General features: G+C 45.7%; 6 protein-coding genes across 7 annotated transcripts; 5 read left to right on the forward strand and 1 right to left on the reverse strand.

Annotated features, from left to right (window-relative positions):
- The first annotated feature begins 132 nt into the window (after positions 1-132).
- LOC6525494 lies at positions 133-3,392 on the forward strand. 2 transcript variants are annotated; one of them, XM_039377411.2, is made up of 6 exons: positions 134-365; positions 437-625; positions 699-837; positions 906-1,140; positions 1,205-1,433; positions 3,361-3,392. In XM_039377411.2, exons 1-6 carry the CDS (start codon positions 207-209, stop codon positions 3,388-3,390), a joined length of 981 nt encoding a protein of 326 aa, XP_039233345.1. In that variant the 5' UTR covers positions 134-206; the 3' UTR covers positions 3,391-3,392. The 2 variants fall into 2 exon arrangements, with proteins under 2 accessions (XP_002101329.1, XP_039233345.1); XM_002101293.4 differs by lacking the exon at positions 3,361-3,392 and having other exon boundaries at positions 133-365; positions 1,205-2,199.
- LOC6525495 (trypsin eta) lies at positions 2,348-4,527 on the forward strand. Its single transcript, XM_002101294.4, has 4 exons — positions 2,348-2,615; positions 3,361-3,556; positions 3,629-3,908; positions 3,967-4,527. Exons 1-4 carry the CDS (start codon positions 2,447-2,449, stop codon positions 4,351-4,353), a joined length of 1,032 nt encoding a protein of 343 aa, XP_002101330.2. The 5' UTR covers positions 2,348-2,446; the 3' UTR covers positions 4,354-4,527.
- A 41-nt stretch (positions 4,528-4,568) lies between these two features.
- On the forward strand, positions 4,569-5,778 carry LOC6525496 (trypsin). The gene is made up of 3 exons (XM_002101295.4): positions 4,569-4,874; positions 4,944-5,229; positions 5,323-5,778. The coding sequence occupies exons 1-3, from the start codon at positions 4,603-4,605 to the stop codon at positions 5,731-5,733; spliced, it is 969 nt and encodes a 322-aa protein (XP_002101331.1). The 5' UTR covers positions 4,569-4,602; the 3' UTR covers positions 5,734-5,778.
- Positions 5,779-6,900: 1,122 nt separating this feature from the next.
- Positions 6,901-8,346, forward strand: LOC6525497 (trypsin-2). Its single transcript, XM_002101296.3, has 3 exons — positions 6,901-7,027; positions 7,094-7,319; positions 7,508-8,346. Exons 1-3 carry the CDS (start codon positions 6,961-6,963, stop codon positions 8,307-8,309), a joined length of 1,095 nt encoding a protein of 364 aa, XP_002101332.1. The 5' UTR covers positions 6,901-6,960; the 3' UTR covers positions 8,310-8,346.
- A 1,902-nt stretch (positions 8,347-10,248) lies between these two features.
- Positions 10,249-12,720, forward strand: LOC6525498. The gene is made up of 3 exons (XM_002101297.4): positions 10,249-10,509; positions 11,473-11,701; positions 11,773-12,720. Exons 1-3 carry the CDS (start codon positions 10,434-10,436, stop codon positions 12,389-12,391), a joined length of 924 nt encoding a protein of 307 aa, XP_002101333.1. The 5' UTR covers positions 10,249-10,433; the 3' UTR covers positions 12,392-12,720.
- On the reverse strand, positions 12,604-18,669 carry LOC6525499. The gene is made up of 7 exons (XM_002101298.3): positions 17,976-18,669; positions 17,767-17,902; positions 17,218-17,710; positions 16,780-17,166; positions 16,244-16,717; positions 15,925-16,187; positions 12,604-15,872 (listed from the first exon to the last, which is right to left on the reverse strand). The coding sequence occupies exons 1-7, from the start codon at positions 18,584-18,586 to the stop codon at positions 12,732-12,734; spliced, it is 5,505 nt and encodes a 1,834-aa protein (XP_002101334.2). The 5' UTR covers positions 18,587-18,669; the 3' UTR covers positions 12,604-12,731.
- Positions 18,670-20,260: the final 1,591 nt, after the last annotated feature.

Consider the following 20,260-nt stretch of genomic DNA (forward strand, 5'->3'; position numbering starts at 1 on the left):
CAAATAAAGTAAATATCTATTAAAATATGTTTAAAACGAAATCTACTCTCTACTCATTGCATTCAAATTATGGCGCCGCTAAAGGTTTGCCATCGATAACCGATAGCTGCCCGATTAGCGCTGCCACAACGATAGCACACCGATATCATGCATTCCTCTTGCGTCGACGAGCTGCCTTTTAATTTCTTTTTAGTTTTAATTCCGGCATGCTGCTGAAGACGGTGAGTGTAAATGGGGTGCAGCATGTCTACGCCTGCATGGCGGGGCAGCAGAATGAAACCCTAACCATTCACGTCCTCCAACCTGGCGAGAATCGCAGTTACTCCGAGACTTTGGCCAAACACGATTACCAGCAGCGTTTGAAAGTAAGTTCAAACAAGTATTCTCAAGTGATGAAATAAAGTGTGAGAACATCACGTTTGTCATCGTCGTACAGACGCTCAACGCACGGGTAAAGTTTCCCGAGGCATCGGTGCGGGTGGTCCTGGTCAGCGAGGATCCATTGCACGCGGAACAGCAGCTGGACAAGCATCCAAACACCATCTGGAAGCTGAAGTATGCGATGGCCAATTCGGCGGTGCCTCTCAAGTGGGAATGGCACTTGAGCCCCACGGATGCCGCACAGGTCAGCAACTGTGACTATAACTACTATAATGATACCCAACTATAATGATTCCCAACTATAATGATTCCCACAGTTTTATTGCCAAATTTGCATGAACTCCATGTCCACGGCGTCGGGATTGCGCGATCAGGTATCCCTGCTGCTGGAGATTCTCAAGGCCAAGGACAAGGAGCTGAAACAGTATCGCACCGAGGGTTGCCAGCTGCGCAGGGGTTAGTTAAGTTCAAGCTATTCTCCTTAAGTTTAGTTACTAATCTGCAAATCCTTATACCCACTTTAGTGACCGCAGTGACCAAACCCTTTGATTTCGAGGGCTTTATGAATGAGCACCAGCAGGTGCTGGATAGCGCCGCTGCCTACCAGAAGGTGCAGAGTGTTTTTGCGGATGGTGAGCCAACGAGAAGTTTGTCTGCGTTCTCCTCGCCAAGTGCGCAGGATGTGAAGCCCAAGACGCCGTCAACCGGCTACTCAGCTTCGTCGGAGACATCAAGCCCAAAAGTGACGCCTCGCCTCAGGTGAGATTGCTTCTACTTGGACACTTGTGCAATATAATAATAATATATGTTTTTGCAATTACAGAAAGCGCAAGGCTCTTGAAATCAATACCAATCATATGGAGCGCAAGGTGATGCAGCGCCGCTCCAATCCGCAAATTGAGTACAGAAGCTCGCAGAGCTCCCAAGAGACAATCGTGGATGATTACTTCACAGAGATAGTGCCAACAGTCAAGAAAGGGGCCATCGATGATGACGAAAAGCCATCCACATCGGCTGGACTGTTCCGAGGCGGATCGGCAAAACTAACCAAAGTAAATGCAACCCTCGGAAATGGTGTAATTAAATCTGAACTTGCATCTCAGGATGAAATTGGTTCGGATGCCGAGGGGGAAGCTAAGGATGAGGAGGAAACTTTTAAGTTCATCATACAGAAGGTTGAATCCATTCAAGAACTATGCGATTCCCCAAAGGCGTCCGTCCAAGAACCCAAAACCCAGGATTCTCCGGTGGGCGAGCTGGATGAGCTCAGAGCCACACTGCTTCACTCAGCTGATCTCACCCAAAAACTGATTCAGAAACTGATAGTGGATCGAAAAAAGAAGGATTAGAAAATGATCTCACTCTAAATGGTGGTACAAGCAAAACTTAAGCTTTAGTGAATAGTTTTTTCTATTTTTTTTTTGAGATAACAAGTTCTCAGTGATAAAAGGATAAAACCATTTGTTGATAAATCAAATGGAACAAAGCACAGGATGTAAAGTGTGGTAGTTTTCAATAAGACGCATTACCAAAGCAGCGACAGTACGAAAACAAGTAGAGTTCCACTGCATAGAAGGAACTCCTATCTCTGTCGACCATATTGAATGATATCAAAATGTGCCTGTTTATTGCCGGGGAATAACGTGTTTACTTATCAAACGATTAGTCACGGCTTTCCAATGGCTATAACCTCCCCGATCGATGCATTTCATGTTATTTGTTTTATATTTATGTATAAAGTATATATATTTATATTTTTTTTTTGGCACGGCGACTAATAAAAACAATGGAAAAACACCACCTCTTTTACAATTGGCATTTACCGATAATCTTTAAAGTTTGTGGAATCCCAGGCAGCTAAAGTTACCAAATCCATTGCCTCCAGTGCCAACCGAAATCAAAATCAAATTTTGCTCTGATTTGCCATTTGTGCACTTTTATGGCACCCGATCGAGCCATCGACTTTGTTGTCAATGTGGAGCTTTGGGGCTTTGGCAACATTCAATTTACGCACATTTGGCGATAAGATAAACCAACCACCAGCCACAAATAATATCAACTGGCCATGGGTCGGGATGGCTCATTGTGTTGGCTCTATTCAAGAAATTCGGTCGATTTCTGTGCTATTTCCAATTTCAATACTGCCAAGTGCCCCAGAGAGATGGCTAAAATCTGGGCCATAACGCTCATATCGGCCATATCGCTACTCCTAGGAGTTGTGGCCTCCGGCGAAAGTGAGTCACCTACTGGATTGATCGCTATCAATCCAGATTGCAGCCGAATAGTGATACGAAAGTAGAGATTTTATTACAAGCAACAGAGCCATTAAATCATTAAACCATTTATGAGTGTTTGGTTAAAAGTTGTGTGAATATGAAAACCAAAAACTGTTCAAAACTTTGAAAGTTGGGAAAACCCCAGCACTTTATCTTTTTTCTTTTGCTTTTTGTTTTGATAATTTTTTTTTTGTTTTTTAAAGTGCTTGGGTATTAACCAAGATAAAGAAACAAATCATTTCCCAATGTTTATGACAAACATTCAACAAGTTCAACTGCTTTGGGATATACAAAAAGTAAAAATGAAAATGGTATGATTATAATAATCATTCTTTTTGTTTTAAGTGGCAAAGTAAAAGCAATTAACTGAATATTTCCATGGCTGTTTATAGCTCTTTTTCTATGACTGACTAATTTACGGAATTATCCAATTTTGCAAGGAGTGGGTGGCGTTCGATTAGATTGTCTTGTTTTTCCATTCCATCACCGCGTTGTAAACCACTCACAATAAAATTTTTAAGTACTTTCTTGTTAAGTAAACAATTGCAGCTATCTTCTTGCCGCAGATAAACATATTTAATATATATATATATAGATAGATAGTTGCCAAGCGTGGAAGGTTAATCAAATGTCAATGGATGTTTATCAGGCCCATGACCGATATTTAATCGTACATTAAATACGTAATTATTTTTGATTTCAGGCCTGGGAAGTGAAACGGCTGGCAAGATAGAGCCCAAGATCGTGGGCGGTTATGATACGTCCATAGAGCAGGTGCCCTACCAGGTGTCCATACGGCTCACCGCCAACGATAGGAAGAGCTATGGATCCGGTCACCTCTGCGGCGGAGTGGTCATCTCCCAGCGTTTGGTGGCCACCGCCGCCCACTGCTGTTACATGTGCGTACACACAAGCTACTCTCCTGCAACAAAAAAGCTCTTATAGATTAAGATTTCGATTTCGATTTCCAGCACCGAAAAGAAGAAGTACCGCACTGCTGGCGAATTCGTCCTGGTCATGGGCAGCACCCACCTGACCAGCTCCACCAATCGCACATTGATGTACTACCTGCAGCAGCTGATCACGCACGAGTATTATAATCCGGATGCGCTGACCAATGACATTGCGCTCATGTTCATCAATGGCTATATACCCTGGAATTGGCCAACGGTGAAGGCACTGGCATTGAACAGCCAACTGGTGGCCACAAGCACCGATTGCCTCATCTCCGGATGGGGTCTGCTCCAGCAGGTGAGTTTCTATTTACTGATAACTGATACTGGTGGATACAAACTGTGTGAACTTTCAGAGCGGCACGTATAGTAGCAATACGCTGCAGGCGGCCACGGTGCCCATAGTGTCCTATACCACCTGTCGCATCTCGTACACCTCGATTCCGGTGTCGCAGGTGTGCGCCGGCTATTGGAGTGGCGGCGTGGACGCGTGCCAGGGTGACTCCGGCGGACCCATGAGCTGCAACGGCATGTTGGCCGGCATCGTTTCGTACGGTGCTGGCTGCGCAGCACCTGGCTATCCGGGTGTCTACACCAATGTGTCGTACTATCACGACTGGATTGTGCAGAAGAACAACTCCCTCAACTATACGATCTATCATAATGGCGGAGTGACACAGGGATCTGGTTGGTCTTACCTGTGGCTTCTGCCGCTCATTGTGGCCTTCCTCCTGGAACGCTGAATCTAGTCGCTGAAAGTAGTCGTCCGCCAAAGAGTCAAAAAACTAGATTTTAACCTTAAGTTAATGCAGCAAATAATTTATTAAATTAATTAAAGAATTTTATTTTTGACACCTGCTCATTTTGTATCGCTACAAATACATGCCAAACATCCACGGGCTGTCAGTTTTTTTAAATTTGAAACTTTTTGTCGACTTTGTGCTTTTGTGGGGCGTGTAAGTATAGACCTTTGTGTGGCCCCCAAATGGACCATGGACCACCTATGGATGTGCCTGCTGATTTTGGTGGCCCACACCGGAAGCAGCAAATCCCAGATTGCCCTACCGACGGCACACACAGTCTCGCCCTTTGAGATCCTGCCAAAGATCGTCGGCGGCTACACGGTGACCATTGAGCAGGTGCCCTTCCAGGTGTCCGTGCGCCGGCGTTCGATCCACGAGCGGCACTACGGCATGGGTCATGTGTGCGGCGGAGCGGTCATCTCCCAGCGGGTCGTCTGTTCGGCGGCACATTGCTATGCCATGTGGGTGAACCTAATGCAGTTGTCTGTGTTACCCATGAGATGTGTAACTAGCGAACTCCTTTTTTTCAGAAATACCACAGTGCCACTGGTCTATCGTGATCCCGAGCTCTATGTGGTGGTGGCCGGCAGCAGCGCCATCGATCGGACGGACCGCTTCACCCAGGAGTACCTGGTGCAGCGCATCATTGGCCACAAGGGCTACAATGGCAGCACGCTGGAGAACGACATCGCCTTGCTCTTTCTCAACGGTTTCATACCCTGGGAATCGCATGGGGTGCGTGCCATACCGCTGGCCACACAAGCACCCGAGGAGGGCACCACCTGCCTCATTCACGGCTGGGGCAAGGTCACCATGGTGAGTCTTGCCCTTCAAATCATTGCGTTGTCCGCTCAAGAGAGTGTCCGTTAGCCCAGAGATGATAGATAACTTTGATTACTTTTCGTGCAGAAGGACAAATCGGCTGCGCTGCAGCAGGCACCAGTACCGATCCTCAACCGGGAGCTCTGCCAGGTGATCTACAAGCTGCCCGCCTCCCAGATGTGCGCCGGATTCCTGCAGGGCGGCATCGATGCCTGTCAGGGTGACTCCGGTGGGCCGCTGATCTGCGATGGCCGCCTGGCCGGGATTATATCATGGGGCGTGGGCTGTGCGGATCCCGGCTATCCGGGCGTCTATACCAATGTGTCGCACTTCCTAAATTGGATACGGGGGGCAAACGCTTCGCTGGACTACTCCGAGTACCGGCAAATGCCGCTGCTGAATCTGGCTAACCGTCGATGTCGTTGGCGATCTGTATCTTTGGGCTTCTTGGTAATGGGTATTGGTGTGCTGGCGCTTATCATGAGCCTTCTTCTTTGACAATGGGACAGCACAATAAATCGCATGCTCTTCTCTGTTCTACAACTGATTTATCTAATCGTGGAGGCGCGGAGGCACCCACTTGTTGATTGTCCAATAGTTGACGCTGATCGACGGCATTGATGACATCAATGCCAGGAGGGGTTCCGGGTTTGGGGTTACAGGGTACATTGGAACCTGTCGAAATTATATATACACTGCCATTTTGCCAACATTTTTCGAGTATATCTAATGAGCCAATAAATCAATTTAGCAATCCCTGTTTTTTAATAGTTTGTTTATTATATCGTTTTTATGGTCATGCAAATAGACTTTTATTGGAACAAGATATAGGGCTATCAAATGATGGCCTAGATTAATGAATGAGTAACTTTCGGTTGGTACTTTTCGCAGTTTTTCGGTTTCCTTAAATTGTTTATTTAACAAGTAAGCAGAAGTTGGCACGAGTAGTCCATATTGTTTGCACATGACGCCACGAGTTCGTGTAATATCTTAATTAAAAACGTACACTGGACCCTCAATTCGCATTTAAGATCGAAGATATATGGCGTCTGATTTGGGAATTATTAGGAAATTTGGCTGACAAATGCTTTAGGAGTTATTGCCTGATATGCAGGACCGTTGAACTGCGTTACACAACCAAATTTGTGAATAAGGTAAATGAATAATGTTATGAATAATTGTATACATAAAGGTAAGGTTGGGTTCTTAATGAAAATAACTTAAAATATAACTCAGAAATACCCAAAGATATAGAAAAGATACAGAGATCGCCATGATTTACTTAAAATAAAGGAATAAGTGAAATGTATATGAATAATTGAATACATAAAAGTAAAGTGAAGTAAGATATAGAAAAGATACAGAGATCGCCATGATTTCAGTTTTGTGCAAACTTTATAGAAAATCCCCTGGTGAACTACCGTTTTTCAAGGGCCTCATAAATCGGTGTGGTAAACCCACAGATTGGACGCGTGGAAAACCCGGCGGAGCCACTTAAAACCAATGGCTGCAGTTCGTCAGACCCGGACGGAGGTCTTCGGTACGTTTCTCCGGCGATGACAAGTCAGTCCGGTGTTTTTCGTGGTGTTCTATTGAATTGTACGATGTCTATTGATTAGATTAGTATTCCAGATTTTAATTTTGGCCGCGATATTGGACAACTGGGCTCGGCTGCCTCATTAGTTGGCATCGCCACGTCGAGGAGTTAGCATCTAGATTGGCAGCATGATCGCATTGGCACAACTATTGGCGGTAGCCCTTCTTCTCACTTCCTTGCCAGCGGGCTTGCGAGGTTTGTGTGCGAGTTATTTGGAAATATTGGAATATATCTCAATTGAAAAACTCACTTTTATTGCAGGTGCGACGACACGTACACGCTACGATACGAAGGCCATTCGTTCGAGATTCAGTGAGGATCCCGGCAGGATTATCAATGGTACGGAGGCCTCGCTGGGCGCCACACGGCACCAGGTGGGCATTCGCAAGGCGCTCAACGATGGCTACTTCTTTGGAACGGGCCACCTCTGCGGAGGATCGCTCATCCGGCCGGGATGGGTACTCACCGCCGCCCATTGCTTTGTGGAGTAAGTGCGTTTGGCTAACCTTTTGAGAGCCTTTAAAAAATTCCCAAAAAATGTGCAATTTATTTGCTTAAAAATCCATATTCAATTGTTAAAGTTATGGGTTTAGAAATGAAGATTTCTTGTATTTTGATTAACTTACTATAATAACTTTACTAACTATTCGTTCTTATCAAATGGTTCTTTACCAGTCAGATTATTTACGACGGCACCTTCGTGCCCAAGGAGGAGTTCATCGTGGTGATGGGCAACCTGGATCGCTACAATCGCACCAACACGCTGACATTCACCATCGATGAGCGCATCATGCAGCTGGACATCTTCGATCTGACCACCTACGACAAGGACATCGCTCTGCTGAAGCTTAATGATACGGTGCCCACTGGTCATCCGACCATTCGTCCAATTGCCCTCGCTCGGTTTGCCATAGCGGAGGGCGTCGTCTGCCAGGTGACGGGATGGGGCAATCGGGAGGATGGCTATGTCTCCGATATCCTAATGACCGTCGATGTGCCGATGATCAGCGAGGAGCAGTGCATCAATGACAGTGACCTGGGTCATCTGATTAAGCCGGGCATGATATGCGCCGGCTATCTGGAGGTGGGCGAGAAGGATGCCTGCGCGGGCGATTCCGGCGGCCCATTGGTCTGCCAAAGTGAATTGGCCGGCGTGGTTTCCTGGGGCATCAAGTGCGCCCTGCCCAAGCTACCGGGTGTGTACACAGAGGTGTCCTACTACTACGACTGGATACTCAAGAATATGGGCGAGGATGCCAATGGCGAAGGCAGTGGTGAAGGAAGTGGTGACAATGGAAGTGGCGAGGGAAGTGGCGAAGGAAGTGGTGACAATGGAAGTGGCGAAGGCAGTGGTGAAGATGGAAGTGGTGGTGGTGATGGTGGTGATGGTGGTGGTGCCATGGCCGCCATGGCCGGAACTCTGACCCTTCTTCTGCCCGGAATCCTCGCTCTGCGGCTAATGGCTACGCAATTTTAAAAACATTTGAATAAAACTATTTAATCTAAGTATTAAATATGCATTTTAAAATTCATTACTTAAATTATGTGTAAGAAATTAAATTTGTATTTCAATGAAAATAAGGGGTTTTCCTAAATATTTTCTACAATTATCTATCTGTGTTCATTTTGTATTGATATACATATATTTTCAAAGTGAAATTATAAAATTTTAAGTAAGATAGCTGAAAGTATTACGTTACATTAAAAGGAAATAATGAATAATACTAAATAATACTAAATACTTAATACTAAATAATACTAAATAATACCAAAATATAGGTGCCCTTCTCTGCGCTTCTCAAAAGTTCTACGTAAGCCAACCACTTTTTCGATGTTTTTAACAAAAAAAATACTAAATGTGAGTGAGTGGTGCAGTGATTTTATGTGGCAGCAGAGGATACCAATATTGTGATTTCGACCCACTGGAGGAAGTGCCTGAGCTGGATATATTCCAGGAGCTACAACCAGCTGTCAGCTTAGACGTGGAAAGAGCTTGAGGAAAGGGGTGAGTACCTTGTTTTTTGTTTATCATTTTAAAAAGTTAAATTATACATTTATAAAGTTAAATATGAGAAGCAAATGTTACAAATTGTAACAAAGCAAATAATATAATATATAAAAAAGAAAAGTGTAATTCGTGTTGTTTAAATTTTTGTAAGTACCCACCCGACTATTTTGTTGAGTGTGATTAGGCTGGCAAAAAATGCCACTTTCGCAGTTCTCTGATTCTAAACATTCGATTCACAAAACTATAGCCTACTTTCAGGCTGTTTTTTTTTTATTATTTATTACCCCAAGTTCAGCATACAACCCAAATAATCCGCGATCGCTCAGTTATCAGCGATAACTGTGGTTCGTTAACTAAAAATAGTTTACGGCGCAGAAAAGAAACTTGATTTCGCTAGTTCGATGAATGGAAGTGACCACCTGATATCGGTAATCTTTATGCCACCAGACGGTCAGGGACTTGAAGAATGGCGTCCGTGACTGCAGGTAAATCCCGTCCAGACCAACTAATCAAGCAATCTAAGTCTTAGGACCTGCAGACAAGGTCAATGGGTCCAGTTGCATTGGGCAATCGAGAGTAGTACTCGTATATATGGAACTATAGAACTCTATCTGTCGCTGCGATAATGATACGAAGTAACTCAGCCGAAGGTCGTGTTACAGCACTAGAAATCTTGGCGATCGAGTAATACCACCTGGTTTTTGGTGGTATATTGGTATGTGGACAATCGATCCGTATCAGCCACGTTTGGCGTTGTAATCAGCTTTCGGTTTTAGTTCGCTTCAAGATGGTTATATGTAGTTCTCGAGCAGAAGTTGTAGTTTCCGCCACACTTTTGTAAAGGGAGAGGTACTTCTGAATGGAAAAGGTATGAGGAATTTGGTTTGATTCACCAGGTATCGAGTGTTACAGAAAAAGTGCCAGTAAACCATGTCTTACAAATTTCTTGCATTTTTTATAGTTTTCTGGGAACATAGTTTTACCACCAAAAGTTCAGGATTATCAGGAAGGATAAAGAAGGAATTTGTTAACAATAATCATAACTCAAATGCCAAGAGACTTACCCATCGTAATCCTAACTTAAGCATAACAGCATAAACAAATTCAAGCGAATACAAGTGAATAAAAATAATAATCAAACTGCGCTCTTATCGATTCCAATGGCGTGTGAGTGAGTGAGTGTTTGTTTATTATTCGATTCGATTCGTTTCGATTCGATTCGATTTGATTCGGCTATATAGCAGTATGGGTGCCTGGGTCGTATGTCGCTATTGCTTTATCGCCCGACATCGGCCGCGAAAACAACAACAAAAACAATCAAGACACACGAAACCAAAACAAAAAATTATGGAATTATCTAAGAACGCTTTGCGAATTTGCGTTCATTCGATTTAGGAAGGAAGCGCGCGCTATAATTTCTTCATTCAACGCTCGGAGCTCTCGACAGGTGAATCGCAATTTGCTCTCGGAAAACCAATTACGAATATTGGATCGCCTCGTTTTTCGATACCCGATATTCAGGATCAGCTACTCCTTTTTTTTCTATATTTTTGCTTGTGAATTTTGTGTTACGGATACCTTTTTTTTGGCGAAATGCAGTTGAACGATCATTGGCGCAAGATTGTGAAGACGTTGATCTTCGCATTCCTATGCACTGAAATGCAAACGAGTAAGTACATCAGATAGTAATGAAAGGATTTTCGATAAATCTATGACTGTGGGATAAGATTTATTATTATAAAAATTATTTTCAAAGTTTGATACAACGTACAGTTTACCTCTTTTTTGATTTGATGATATTCCCAAAAGTATTAAAAATGTATTAAATATCATGGGCACTTCAAATTCAGAAAGTATATTAAAAACCTTTATAGAATTCGATTGTTAATTTTGTAGTCCACTGTATTTATTTTTTTATTAAATAAACAGGCCTTCCAAACATTTGTTTTGATGATCCCAAAGTTCAACTGATTACCGATTTTATTCTAAATATAAATTTCTAGTAGTCATGATTTCTAATATTATATTATTTTACAATGGGAAATTGGCAACTCTCAAAAAAACGTGACCCATTATGCTTGAACTTTATGGAACTGAATTTTAGCCTAAAATACAATATATATGCCCACTGTATTTTGGCACAATCCCACGATTATCCAAATCGCTGAACGCTTTCAGTGCGTCACTTCAAATTGATCAATTGGCGATCCATCATCGCGTGATCGCACCAAACTTCCGGTGTAAATAAGTAAATGGATGAGAGTGGGTTTAGTTCGATTCGATTGGATTTGGCTTAGTGGGTAAAGATACCACATACTATCATATCTGTGATCACGCCGGGAATGCGAGTGGTGGCCTGATCGGGTCGAATCCGGGACTTGTGCACTGGAAGGTGCTATGCTGATATAAGCTGATATCAGGGAGCGATCGGGGCGCTGACCAGGCGCCGATTGCTGATAGCTGGCTGTTGTACATAGGTGGGTGATAACGCCAACTGCACTCGGAGACTGTTTCCATGGGGGCATCGGATTCGATCGGGATCTCGATTGCCGGCGGGCTTATCAGCGCCTTCCTAGCGCTTAACCTTCAACTCGGCTTTTTCAAATGGTGATTACCTTTCTCATATACGCAGCATACACGCATCGTGATTTGGCCGCCAAACGTGGTATTAGCCTGGCCGAAATGGATGCCATTGCAGCGCCAACGGGTAAGGAACGATTCCAGCTGAATATGTTGGCTCCACACCAGGCATCCATACGGCTGTTGGCCTTGGAGCGCGATTACTTTGGCAAGGGTCACATCTGCTCCGGCGCTTTGGTGGCGCCCTCTGTTGTGCTGACCGTCAGTAGCTGCCTCTTCAGGTAAGATTATATATATATTAATATATCCCCAACTGTTATCCTGCCAGATCTAATAGTAATTCATCCCACAGCCAAGTGAAGAAGTCGAACTACCATCCATCAGAACTGCGAGTGGTGCTCGGAAGCCCCCAGAGATTTGCGCCCCATGAGCAGGCGCTCGTCTTCGGAGTGACCCACATCCATCACCCGCCCAAGGACCTGGCTCTGGCCATCGTTATGCTGGAGAAGGATGTGCCCGAGGATCATCCCTATATTGAAGCCATTGGTCTACCCGCTCCTGGAGCCACTTCCATCCTGGACGCGGAGCACCAGAATCTACTGCAGATTAACACCTGGGGCTACGATGGCGATATACGCGAGCTGCACGATCTGGTCACCTTGAATGCCACCCACACATCCTGCCACCAGCAGCAGAGTAAATCGCCAAGGATTTGTGTCCAGCTGAAGTCGTGCAACTACAATCGTGGTCAGCTTTACATGGATGCCGGTGCAACGCTGACGGAACGAGATCGTCTCGTGGGCTTGAGAAGCATCGACGGAGCTTTTGAGGACGTGGCCAGCCATGTGGATTGGATACTGACCAAGATTGGGGATGGTGGCAATCAGAATAGCGCCATCTGGGGCATACTGGGTTTCTTAGTATTCACCGGTTACGTGATCACCATCAGCACTAAGAGCTTTTCAACCTGAGCTGCCTTCTAAGGGGGTTTTTGATTTGGAAAATTGGGGGAAAACTAGCCACGTAAGATAGCCAAGGCTTTCCATGGGTTTCAATGAAATGCCGAGGAGTGTGATAATCTCGATCCGATCCAATGAGCGGAACATTCGTTTTAAGCCCGATTGGCACCCTACATTTTTTGTAGAAATCTGTTAGTAAGATAAATTCCAAAGATATATGTAAATTTTGCGTTCCCAAAGTAATAATACTCTTTTAATTCAACAAAAATAAACATTTCATTTATATACATAGGATTAACATAATTATGTACAGTACAAATACACATAGATTACAAACAATATGATACAGATTTCAACCCAGTAGGGCTTTCACTAGACTACACTCGCGTTGCTTTCCACAGAGCAGCAGAATTGGGGTTTCATCGGATTCCAGTATTTGGCCCGATTTTATCAATGACCACGCCCACTGGCCCTGCTTCTTAATGCCAAACGTGCGTTGCTGCCAACCGCCCACTGGATTATAGCTGAACAGGTAGAAATGTTCTTCCTCCGGCTGCGTGACTACCAAGAGGTATTGCTGATCGCCAACTTTGAATGGAGTTAGTTGTTGAATGCGCTCCTGGAAGCTCAACTGCTGGATGGGCTCAAAGTGAGTTTCCTCGGACTGAGAGTTCCGATTAAAGATGGCTATATGGCGACAGCCCAGGCAGCTGGCTAGAAGTTGGCTTCCCTGCATCTCTGCCAGATCGTAGGAGCCCTGAATCAACTGCAGCACTTTGAAGTTATGATTTAGGGGATCCCGAGCATGGATGGCCAGGACGGGACGATGTTTACTCATGGCACTGGTGAGTATCAGATCCTGTCGCCTCCCCATACCCATGCGAATCAGCTTCATGAGACGACCATCTGCTGGCAGCACGGATTGCCAATCGGTGAGACTGCAGTTACTCCTCCTCAGTCGTAGGACACGAACTTCCTCTTCGGTGCCCAGAAGCAGCAGCACCATCTCGCCCATTTCCAAGAGATCCATGGCCTCCACAGCTTGACGCATTCCCAGCGTATGCGTTTCGTTTCGGCAACTAATTCTGATCCTGCTGCGCAATCTTCTCGCAGGGCGATGACAGTGGTTCTGCACCTTCACACGGATATCGCCGGAATGAAGTCTCATCAGTTGATTTGACACACTGGAGTTGGCCAGGAGGACGCGACGTTCGGGAATCCGGAGCTGGGCTTGTAAAGTCCTGCGCTGGCAGGGAGCTGAATCACCCAAGGGCAGGCTCACCTGCAGTTCCGGAGATCCCCTCAAAGGGGCTTTTACCCAAGTGGACTCCAGAGTTTCTGTGTCGTGATCCAGATAGAGCAGTCTCCTAGACGTGCTTTGATTGCCCAGTGCTAGAAGTGCTTGGAGCTCCTCTAACGAATTGCTTGGCACTTCCATCGCTCGCATTCGATTGGGAATTTGACTCTGAAGTCCTGCCAAAACCAGGCCTCCTGGGAAGAGAGCTTTGTCCAGAACTAGACTATCGATATTGTAGTCCCTGTTCCGAAAGATGCTGCCCCTGAAACTTTCGCTAAGTTCACGTCCATTAAGATTCATCACATGACCGGGCCCGGTAAACGCCACACCGCCACGAAAAGTCTTGGCACCCGTGATGCTCTGCGTCCGATTGCTATGTCGAAACACCAGGTTATCCAATTGAATGCCATTGATTGAACGTAGAAGAGGCTTTCCACCCAGTTGTAGGTGTTGAAAGGTCAGTGATCCGAATACCTCCAATGCGTCGCCCTTCAAGGGAATGCGATTCTGTAGTAAGTAGTCCAGATTCATGTTGTTTACGCTTTTCAGATTCAGGTCCTGTTCGACTAAGAGGTTCTTGAACGTTACGGGTGGCCAGGATTGCCCCTTGCCCTGCTGGAATATACTCTCTATCGGAGCTCCATTCACTTCTGGATAATCCAGTTGAAGTTTGCCTATCTTGGGAGCCTGGAGAAAGTGAAGATCCGCTGCAATGGCTTCTCCGCTGGAGAGGCGGTACAGTGAGGCATTGAATCGTCGTATGTCGATTCCGTTTATCAGTCCAAAGTGTGCATCCTTTTCCAAATGTAGGGTATGGGCTGTAACTGAACCCAGTAGCTCTTGCGGGGCTGTAATCACCTGGGTTTCGTTTGTGGGGCTCCGACGGAGTAGGGCATCTTCGGCCAAGTGAGTGAAGTTAAGTTCAACTGGCAGGGGCTGCTTGCTTTGAATGTTCATTAGGTAGGGTGCCTTTAAAAGAACGTGTCCGGCAATGGTTTGGTTTCCATCTCTCCTGACTGCATGCTGGCGTAGGTAGTCTAGCTGGGATTGGGTCTGCTCCTCACCATCCCATAGAGCATCGCCGGTGACTATCAAATTCCGCCAGGGAAGTTGCTGCACTTGCTCCACGCGTTGCTCGAGATCCTTGAAAACTGCCTCATGGACAAGGGGACACTTTAGGCTGCCATTGATGTTAAGTTGCTTTAGGTAGAGATCTCCTTTGAGTTCCACATCCTTGCGTGTGTCTATAAATTCTTCCTTGGGCACCCCATTTATACGATTTACATCCACATTGGTGGCCATCATTCGGTCGAAAGTGTAGCTTCCACTGATTTGCTGAGGTGTCGTTCGCAGTAAGGTATTGTCGAGCAGGGAACTCAGATCCATATTATTGATGTGCGGAGTTCGCAGGGCATCATTTATTTGGACATCGGCCATGAATGTCTTTTGACCCCGTATTTCCGCATTTGAATCGGATCTTACCAGGCGACCCAGGTACTCGTCCCATTGAATTCCATTAATGCTCTGCACTTGGAGAGCCTTCTCAAACCGGACATTTCCTTCAATCAGTAGCTGCTTGTGAAGAAGTAGGGGCTGTTCACCGTCCTCCGAAATTTTGGACAGCAGTTCGTCGAAGGGCAATCCATTAAGTCGCCGAAAATTAAGATTCTCCAGATGTGGGGTTTCCGTCAGTTCAAGGCGCTGCAGGCTGATATCGTGACCAAGCAGCTGTTGCAATGGCAATCCATTAAGATGACTCGCATTCAAGTGATCATGGACGTGAATATCATTCGCTACCACCACACGGGCAAAGGTCTTCGTACCCGTAAAGTTTTGTGCGGTGTTCGATTTCAGTACTAATTGACTAACTGGTACTCCGTTTATTTCATTGGTTTGCAGTGCTTGAACAGTTAGAGGTGCCTGGAAGTGTTTGTGTCCCGTGATATTAGCCACCTCTCCATGACGAACTGCATCCTTGGCGATCTCCGCCAAACGGGAGCTGTAATCCCTGCAAATAACATCGCCCTGTATGGTTGCATTCATAAAGATGAGGTGTAGCGTGCGATTTGGATGAGTGTGTTTGTTCTGCTGTCCTCCGCTTAGAAGATGATCCCTCACAGGATGTCCCTCAATATAACTGGTGGTCAGTGAGGGAACACTAACTCTGGCATGTCCAAAGGTCAAGTTGGAGATGTTCTGCAAAAAGGCTTTTGTTATTAAAGTGAATCAAATGTAGATGTATCTCAACCTGTGGCGTCTGATCAAGAAGATAAGTCGATTGTATATCTTGTCTGGCGAGTGATTGGTTTCCCAGGACTATCAGTGAGTTTGCCGTGTCCCGCAGGATATTTTTAACCGTCAGGGAACCTCTGATGGTAACCCTGCCCGTGTAGTACTGTTGCAGACGTTGTTCCATTGGTTCTTCGAGTTGTCTGGATTGTGGCTGCCACTTGCTCGTATTGCCCACCTGAATGTCGCCCGAAACACTCATCTGATTGATGCGAACAGGAGCTGGAAAATAAGAATTTGTTAGACCCCTTTTGGAAAATATCAAGTAAGACACTTGCTTTTTATCCATGGATCAGTGCTACCGCGATGAAGTACATCCTGGGCAAAGTCCAGACCATTCACCCGCTGAGCCTCCAAACGCGGCGCGAAAAAGGCGGACATGTAGATATTAGAATTGATAGTTTGGGCACGCCGCAGATTAAAGAGACGATCCACCACGAGTCCGTTGAGCAGAGGTGTCTTTAGACTGTTCACCCGTGTTCTCGATTGCATAACCAATCGTCCTTTTATCGCAGTGTCACGACTGCGCAGGAAGAGCGAGTTCAAAAAGTCCTTCCACTGCACTCCATTTATCTGCTCCACTCGCAGATGACGGACTAAACATTCACTGGCTTCTTCGGGAAGAGTCTGGGCACCACTGGAGTTGCGGAAATCTTGGGGAGTAACCAGTTGTTTTGCTGTAAGTTTTTTGGTCTTCAAAGGACTGTTCCTGATGGTCAGCATGGGTGCTTTTGAGTTATCCAAAATGTGGCCTGTAAATTAGAAAAAAAAAAGGTTTTATATCATATCTTGTTCCTGAATTTCCCATACTTGCCTGAAATTAGCTGACCCTTGTAGATAAGATTGCCCACGCGCATTCGTCGTGTTTTAAGTGTCTCCGGATCACCATTCTCGTTTCCTGTCCCAAAAGAGCGAGTGGTTCGCCTGGTTTGCATGGCATCAACTCGCTGACGAAGCTCCTCCAGACGCTGCTTTAACTGGGTGGGAGTGCGCAGGTGTTCGTCCACCAGTTGAAGTCTTCCTATGTGTCCTTGCGGCAGAAGATGCAGTGGTTTGTCGAGCTGGATTGGCGATTTTTCTTTTAAGGAGTCGACCAGGTTCCTCAGCTTTTCTGTTGAGGAACGACGGCGCAGCAGGAGGCCACGTAAGGCATTGATGGACTCCTCGAACTCGTGACGATGCAGTTGGACCACACTTAGATCTATAAAAGCGCTAGTTTAAATTTCGCTCCACAGAGTTACATTTATTGTACCTTCATCTGGAGCAGCGCCCACCTGGTTGGAGGCCTCTTCAACGCCACCCAGTTGCACAGTTCGGATCAGATCACTCGAGGATCTTCGATAGGCCAGCAAAAGGAAGGTTTCATTGCGCAAGTTTTTATGAATTAGTAATCCACTGGGCTCCGCTTCACCAGCCACCTGAAATCCACTATAGCAATCCAGGCGAGTGGAGCTGAAGACGATCACCTCGCCATTGGCACGGGCACCGATCAGAAGTTGACCCTTTTTGGTGGCACTCAATCGACGGAAACTCAAATCCTTTCGAGCATGCTTGCGGTACACCACAAATTGTCCATCCACCATTCGAAAGAAAATACATGAAGCAGATGCGGAGGAGCCACAGGCGATGAGGCAGTTCCTCCCACGAAATCTGGCAGCTTGGACACTTTGCGCCTGGACTGTCAAGGCCTGTCGCTGTTGCAGGATACGACTGTTTCTATCCAGCTCATAGACAGTGAGCACCAGCTAAAGGGAAAATAAATGGCATTAAAAACCATTTATATCATGAGGTTTTATATCACCTTTGACTGAGAACCCCTCAAAGATCGCCCGAAAATGATATATAGTGGCTGACGACCAACCACTTGGAGAACGCGAATGGCTGGTAGAGTGATCTCCTCGAGAGGATTAAAGTAGGTGTCTAGCCACTCAAAGGTTCTGTGGAGAAGTCGTCAATATTTTAAACAGATTTATCAATTTTCACATTGAAAATTTGTATGGCAATCCCCACCTGCATTTGCTGTGCGATCTGGTGTGATTGGAGGCCACCAGAAGGAGCACCTGATCGCCACTGGGTTTCAGAAGGTGCAGCTGAAGGAAAGCTCCTGGTAACGAAAACTCCTGCAAAGGCTCAAAGCTCAGCTGTGTGGCGGGATCTTCGGAGAGTAGCAGTTCCTTGGGCAGCTGGTAAACCTCCATGGATTCATCCAGAACAATGGCGAAGAGTAGGAACTCCCGCCAGGCCACGACATCTGCTCCAAGCGCTCGGCGACCACTGATCTGGCCCGCCAAGTTGCCAAGCGGCACTAGACGCCTCTCGCCGGTGGCCACGTGCAGCTGATAAATCTCGGCTCCATGGAGCAGTAATACTAGATCTTCTTCCGGTTCGCGGAGCACAAAGAGTGGCCGCTCATGGCGCACCATCATGTCCACAAAGGGCAGACGGATTTCCGGGCCAGAACTACTGCCATTCAGCCCATGGCGACAGGAACTGGGCAGCAGTTGGGCTGCACTCGGATCTCCAGCGACTTCCGCGGCTGATAACTCAGTTCGCACCTGGGCGATATAGCTAATTAACACTAGGACACTAAAAAATGCTGCACACACGCCGGGCGAAACCATTTCGCAAGAGTGGCAGTTACTACTGTATCCAGCCAGTTCCTGCAATACTAAGCTACAGTGATGTGTTCATTCCAATTCCATTCACATGGCGGTTTACTTTCCGTGTGCCATTTCCTCTGTTCGTAACTGTAAAGCTATAACCGTAAATGGGATTGGTATGCTGTGAATGGGGAAGAGCAAGCGAGAGACAAGAATAACAGTTGTTGTTTCAGTACAGTGGGACAAACATGGTTAATATATAGTGCGAAATATATTTTTGTTCCTGTTTGGCTTTCTGAATTGGGTTCAGCCTGAATGTATGCTACGAAAAGTGCGCTGATTTGTGCGCCCAATGAGCATTTTCCTTTTTCCCATGTGTCGCATTAGTTTTCTCCGATTTTCTCGGCAATCGTCAGTCAATCCGCTTCTCTCCGTCCTGCTTTCTCCGCCTGCAGTGACACCTTGGACTGGGAATTAAATTTTTGCTTTTTCGTAGGGCGGCTGGGGAGTGGGGAATGGGGCATATAAGGCAGGGGATCTAAAAATAAGGCAGACAAACTTGGAGAGTGCCTTCGACGATTCTGCTGAATCAATCAGCTTCGATCATTAGTCGAGGTCATTAAAGACATTAAACCCCCGCGCCCACGAACCAAAAAAGAAATTGGGAAGGAAGAAAACATTTAACGGAAGAGGGAATTGCATAAAAATAAATATATATGTATGTATGTACATATACATATGCATTTTTTTTTTTGGGGCGGGATGGGCCTTAGTTAAGTCACACATAAATCCGCAGCTTTAACCTGGAAAGGTGGCCACATTTGTACTTGCAATTAAAGCGGATTTAAGGCACATATACATAAATACGTATTAATAGGTGTAAGAGTGGAAAATGGTATTCATGTCATTGCCCTCGGGGTCAGGATGTGGGGGCATCTGGTGGGAATATCCGCTGAAATATTTACTTTGCCCAAAAACTGATTGATCGCAGCATTGACATGTTATACAAACAACATTCCAGCGTTACGAATATACAATTGCAATGTAATTAAGCGCCAAATCATGCAATAAGTTCTTAAATTATTCTTAATTTTTTATAGAATTTAAACTTTGAGTGTGTGCAATATGAAGTTGGCTTAGTGCATGGCTAATACCAGCTGTTGGTTTTAGCAGATGTGCCACTGGTTGCGTGCTGCCAATTCGGTTCATTTCATTTTTCTTTTGTTTCGTTTTTTGTTGTGTCCTGTTTCTGTTGACCATTTCGAGCAGTTGCCGTCGCGCTTTTCGTGACTAATTAGCAAATTCGCGACACCCGTTTTGGGGGCAGTTTTTTCTGCGTTTGTTGTCGTCTAGCATTTGGGGTCATAAGTTAAAACCCAAGCCCCCCTCACCCCTTAAACCATAACCATTTCGGACTACCGCTTAACGGTTTACGGAAGCAGCTGATTGTCATGCCTGCGGCTCATCAGCGGGCTCCTAACGGCGCTTTTGGAGTGGCGGGCAGTGATTTGAGTGCCTCCCCAATTTCTCTTGCGAGAGAGAGAGAGAGAGCGAGAGTGAATTCTTTCTCCAGTCGCCAAAACTCCCCAAAAAAGTGCTCTACTTGCGCGCCACTCTCTCGCGCTCTCCTTTTCCTCTTCCTTTTCTCCTCGCGAGTGAGTCACGCATTAGCGGTATGTGCAAGAGATGGTAAAA

This window comes from Drosophila yakuba, chromosome X (assembly GCF_016746365.2).
Source record: "Drosophila yakuba strain Tai18E2 chromosome X, Prin_Dyak_Tai18E2_2.1, whole genome shotgun sequence".
NCBI lineage: Eukaryota > Metazoa > Arthropoda > Insecta > Diptera > Drosophilidae > Drosophila > Drosophila yakuba.

Bases quoted from the DNA above. Each gene is read 5' to 3' on its own strand.
- LOC6525495 (XM_002101294.4), top strand. From the start codon at position 2,447: ATGGGTCGGGATGGCTCATTGTGTTGGCTCTATTCAAGAAATTCGGTC. The intron at 2,616-3,360 runs GTGAGTCACCTA...TTTTGATTTCAG, and splicing joins AGTTGTGGCCTCCGGCGAAA to GCCTGGGAAGTGAAACGGCT. The intron at 3,909-3,966 runs GTGAGTTTCTAT...GTGAACTTTCAG, and splicing joins GATGGGGTCTGCTCCAGCAG to AGCGGCACGTATAGTAGCAA.
- LOC6525497 (XM_002101296.3), top strand. From the start codon at position 6,961: ATGATCGCATTGGCACAACTATTGGCGGTAGCCCTTCTTCTCACTTCC. The intron at 7,028-7,093 runs GTTTGTGTGCGA...CTTTTATTGCAG, and splicing joins CTTGCCAGCGGGCTTGCGAG to GTGCGACGACACGTACACGC. The intron at 7,320-7,507 runs GTAAGTGCGTTT...GTTCTTTACCAG, and splicing joins GCCGCCCATTGCTTTGTGGA to TCAGATTATTTACGACGGCA.
- LOC6525494 (XM_002101293.4), top strand. From the start codon at position 207: ATGCTGCTGAAGACGGTGAGTGTAAATGGGGTGCAGCATGTCTACGCC. The intron at 366-436 runs GTAAGTTCAAAC...ATCGTCGTACAG, and splicing joins ATTACCAGCAGCGTTTGAAA to ACGCTCAACGCACGGGTAAA. The intron at 1,141-1,204 runs GTGAGATTGCTT...TTGCAATTACAG, and splicing joins AAAGTGACGCCTCGCCTCAG to AAAGCGCAAGGCTCTTGAAA.
- LOC6525496 (XM_002101295.4), top strand. From the start codon at position 4,603: ATGGACCACCTATGGATGTGCCTGCTGATTTTGGTGGCCCACACCGGA. The intron at 4,875-4,943 runs GTGGGTGAACCT...CCTTTTTTTCAG, and splicing joins GCGGCACATTGCTATGCCAT to AAATACCACAGTGCCACTGG. The intron at 5,230-5,322 runs GTGAGTCTTGCC...CTTTTCGTGCAG, and splicing joins GCTGGGGCAAGGTCACCATG to AAGGACAAATCGGCTGCGCT.
- LOC6525499 (XM_002101298.3), bottom strand. From the start codon at position 18,586: ATGGTTTCGCCCGGCGTGTGTGCAGCATTTTTTAGTGTCCTAGTGTTA. The intron at 17,903-17,975 runs GTGGGGATTGCC...ACTTCTCCACAG, and splicing joins AGATCGCACAGCAAATGCAG to AACCTTTGAGTGGCTAGACA. The intron at 16,188-16,243 runs GCAAGTGTCTTA...CTTATTTTCCAG, and splicing joins CACTGATCCATGGATAAAAA to CTCCTGTTCGCATCAATCAG.
- LOC6525498 (XM_002101297.4), top strand. From the start codon at position 10,434: ATGCAGTTGAACGATCATTGGCGCAAGATTGTGAAGACGTTGATCTTC. The intron at 10,510-11,472 runs GTAAGTACATCA...TCATATACGCAG, and splicing joins ATGCACTGAAATGCAAACGA to CATACACGCATCGTGATTTG. The intron at 11,702-11,772 runs GTAAGATTATAT...TTCATCCCACAG, and splicing joins GTCAGTAGCTGCCTCTTCAG to CCAAGTGAAGAAGTCGAACT.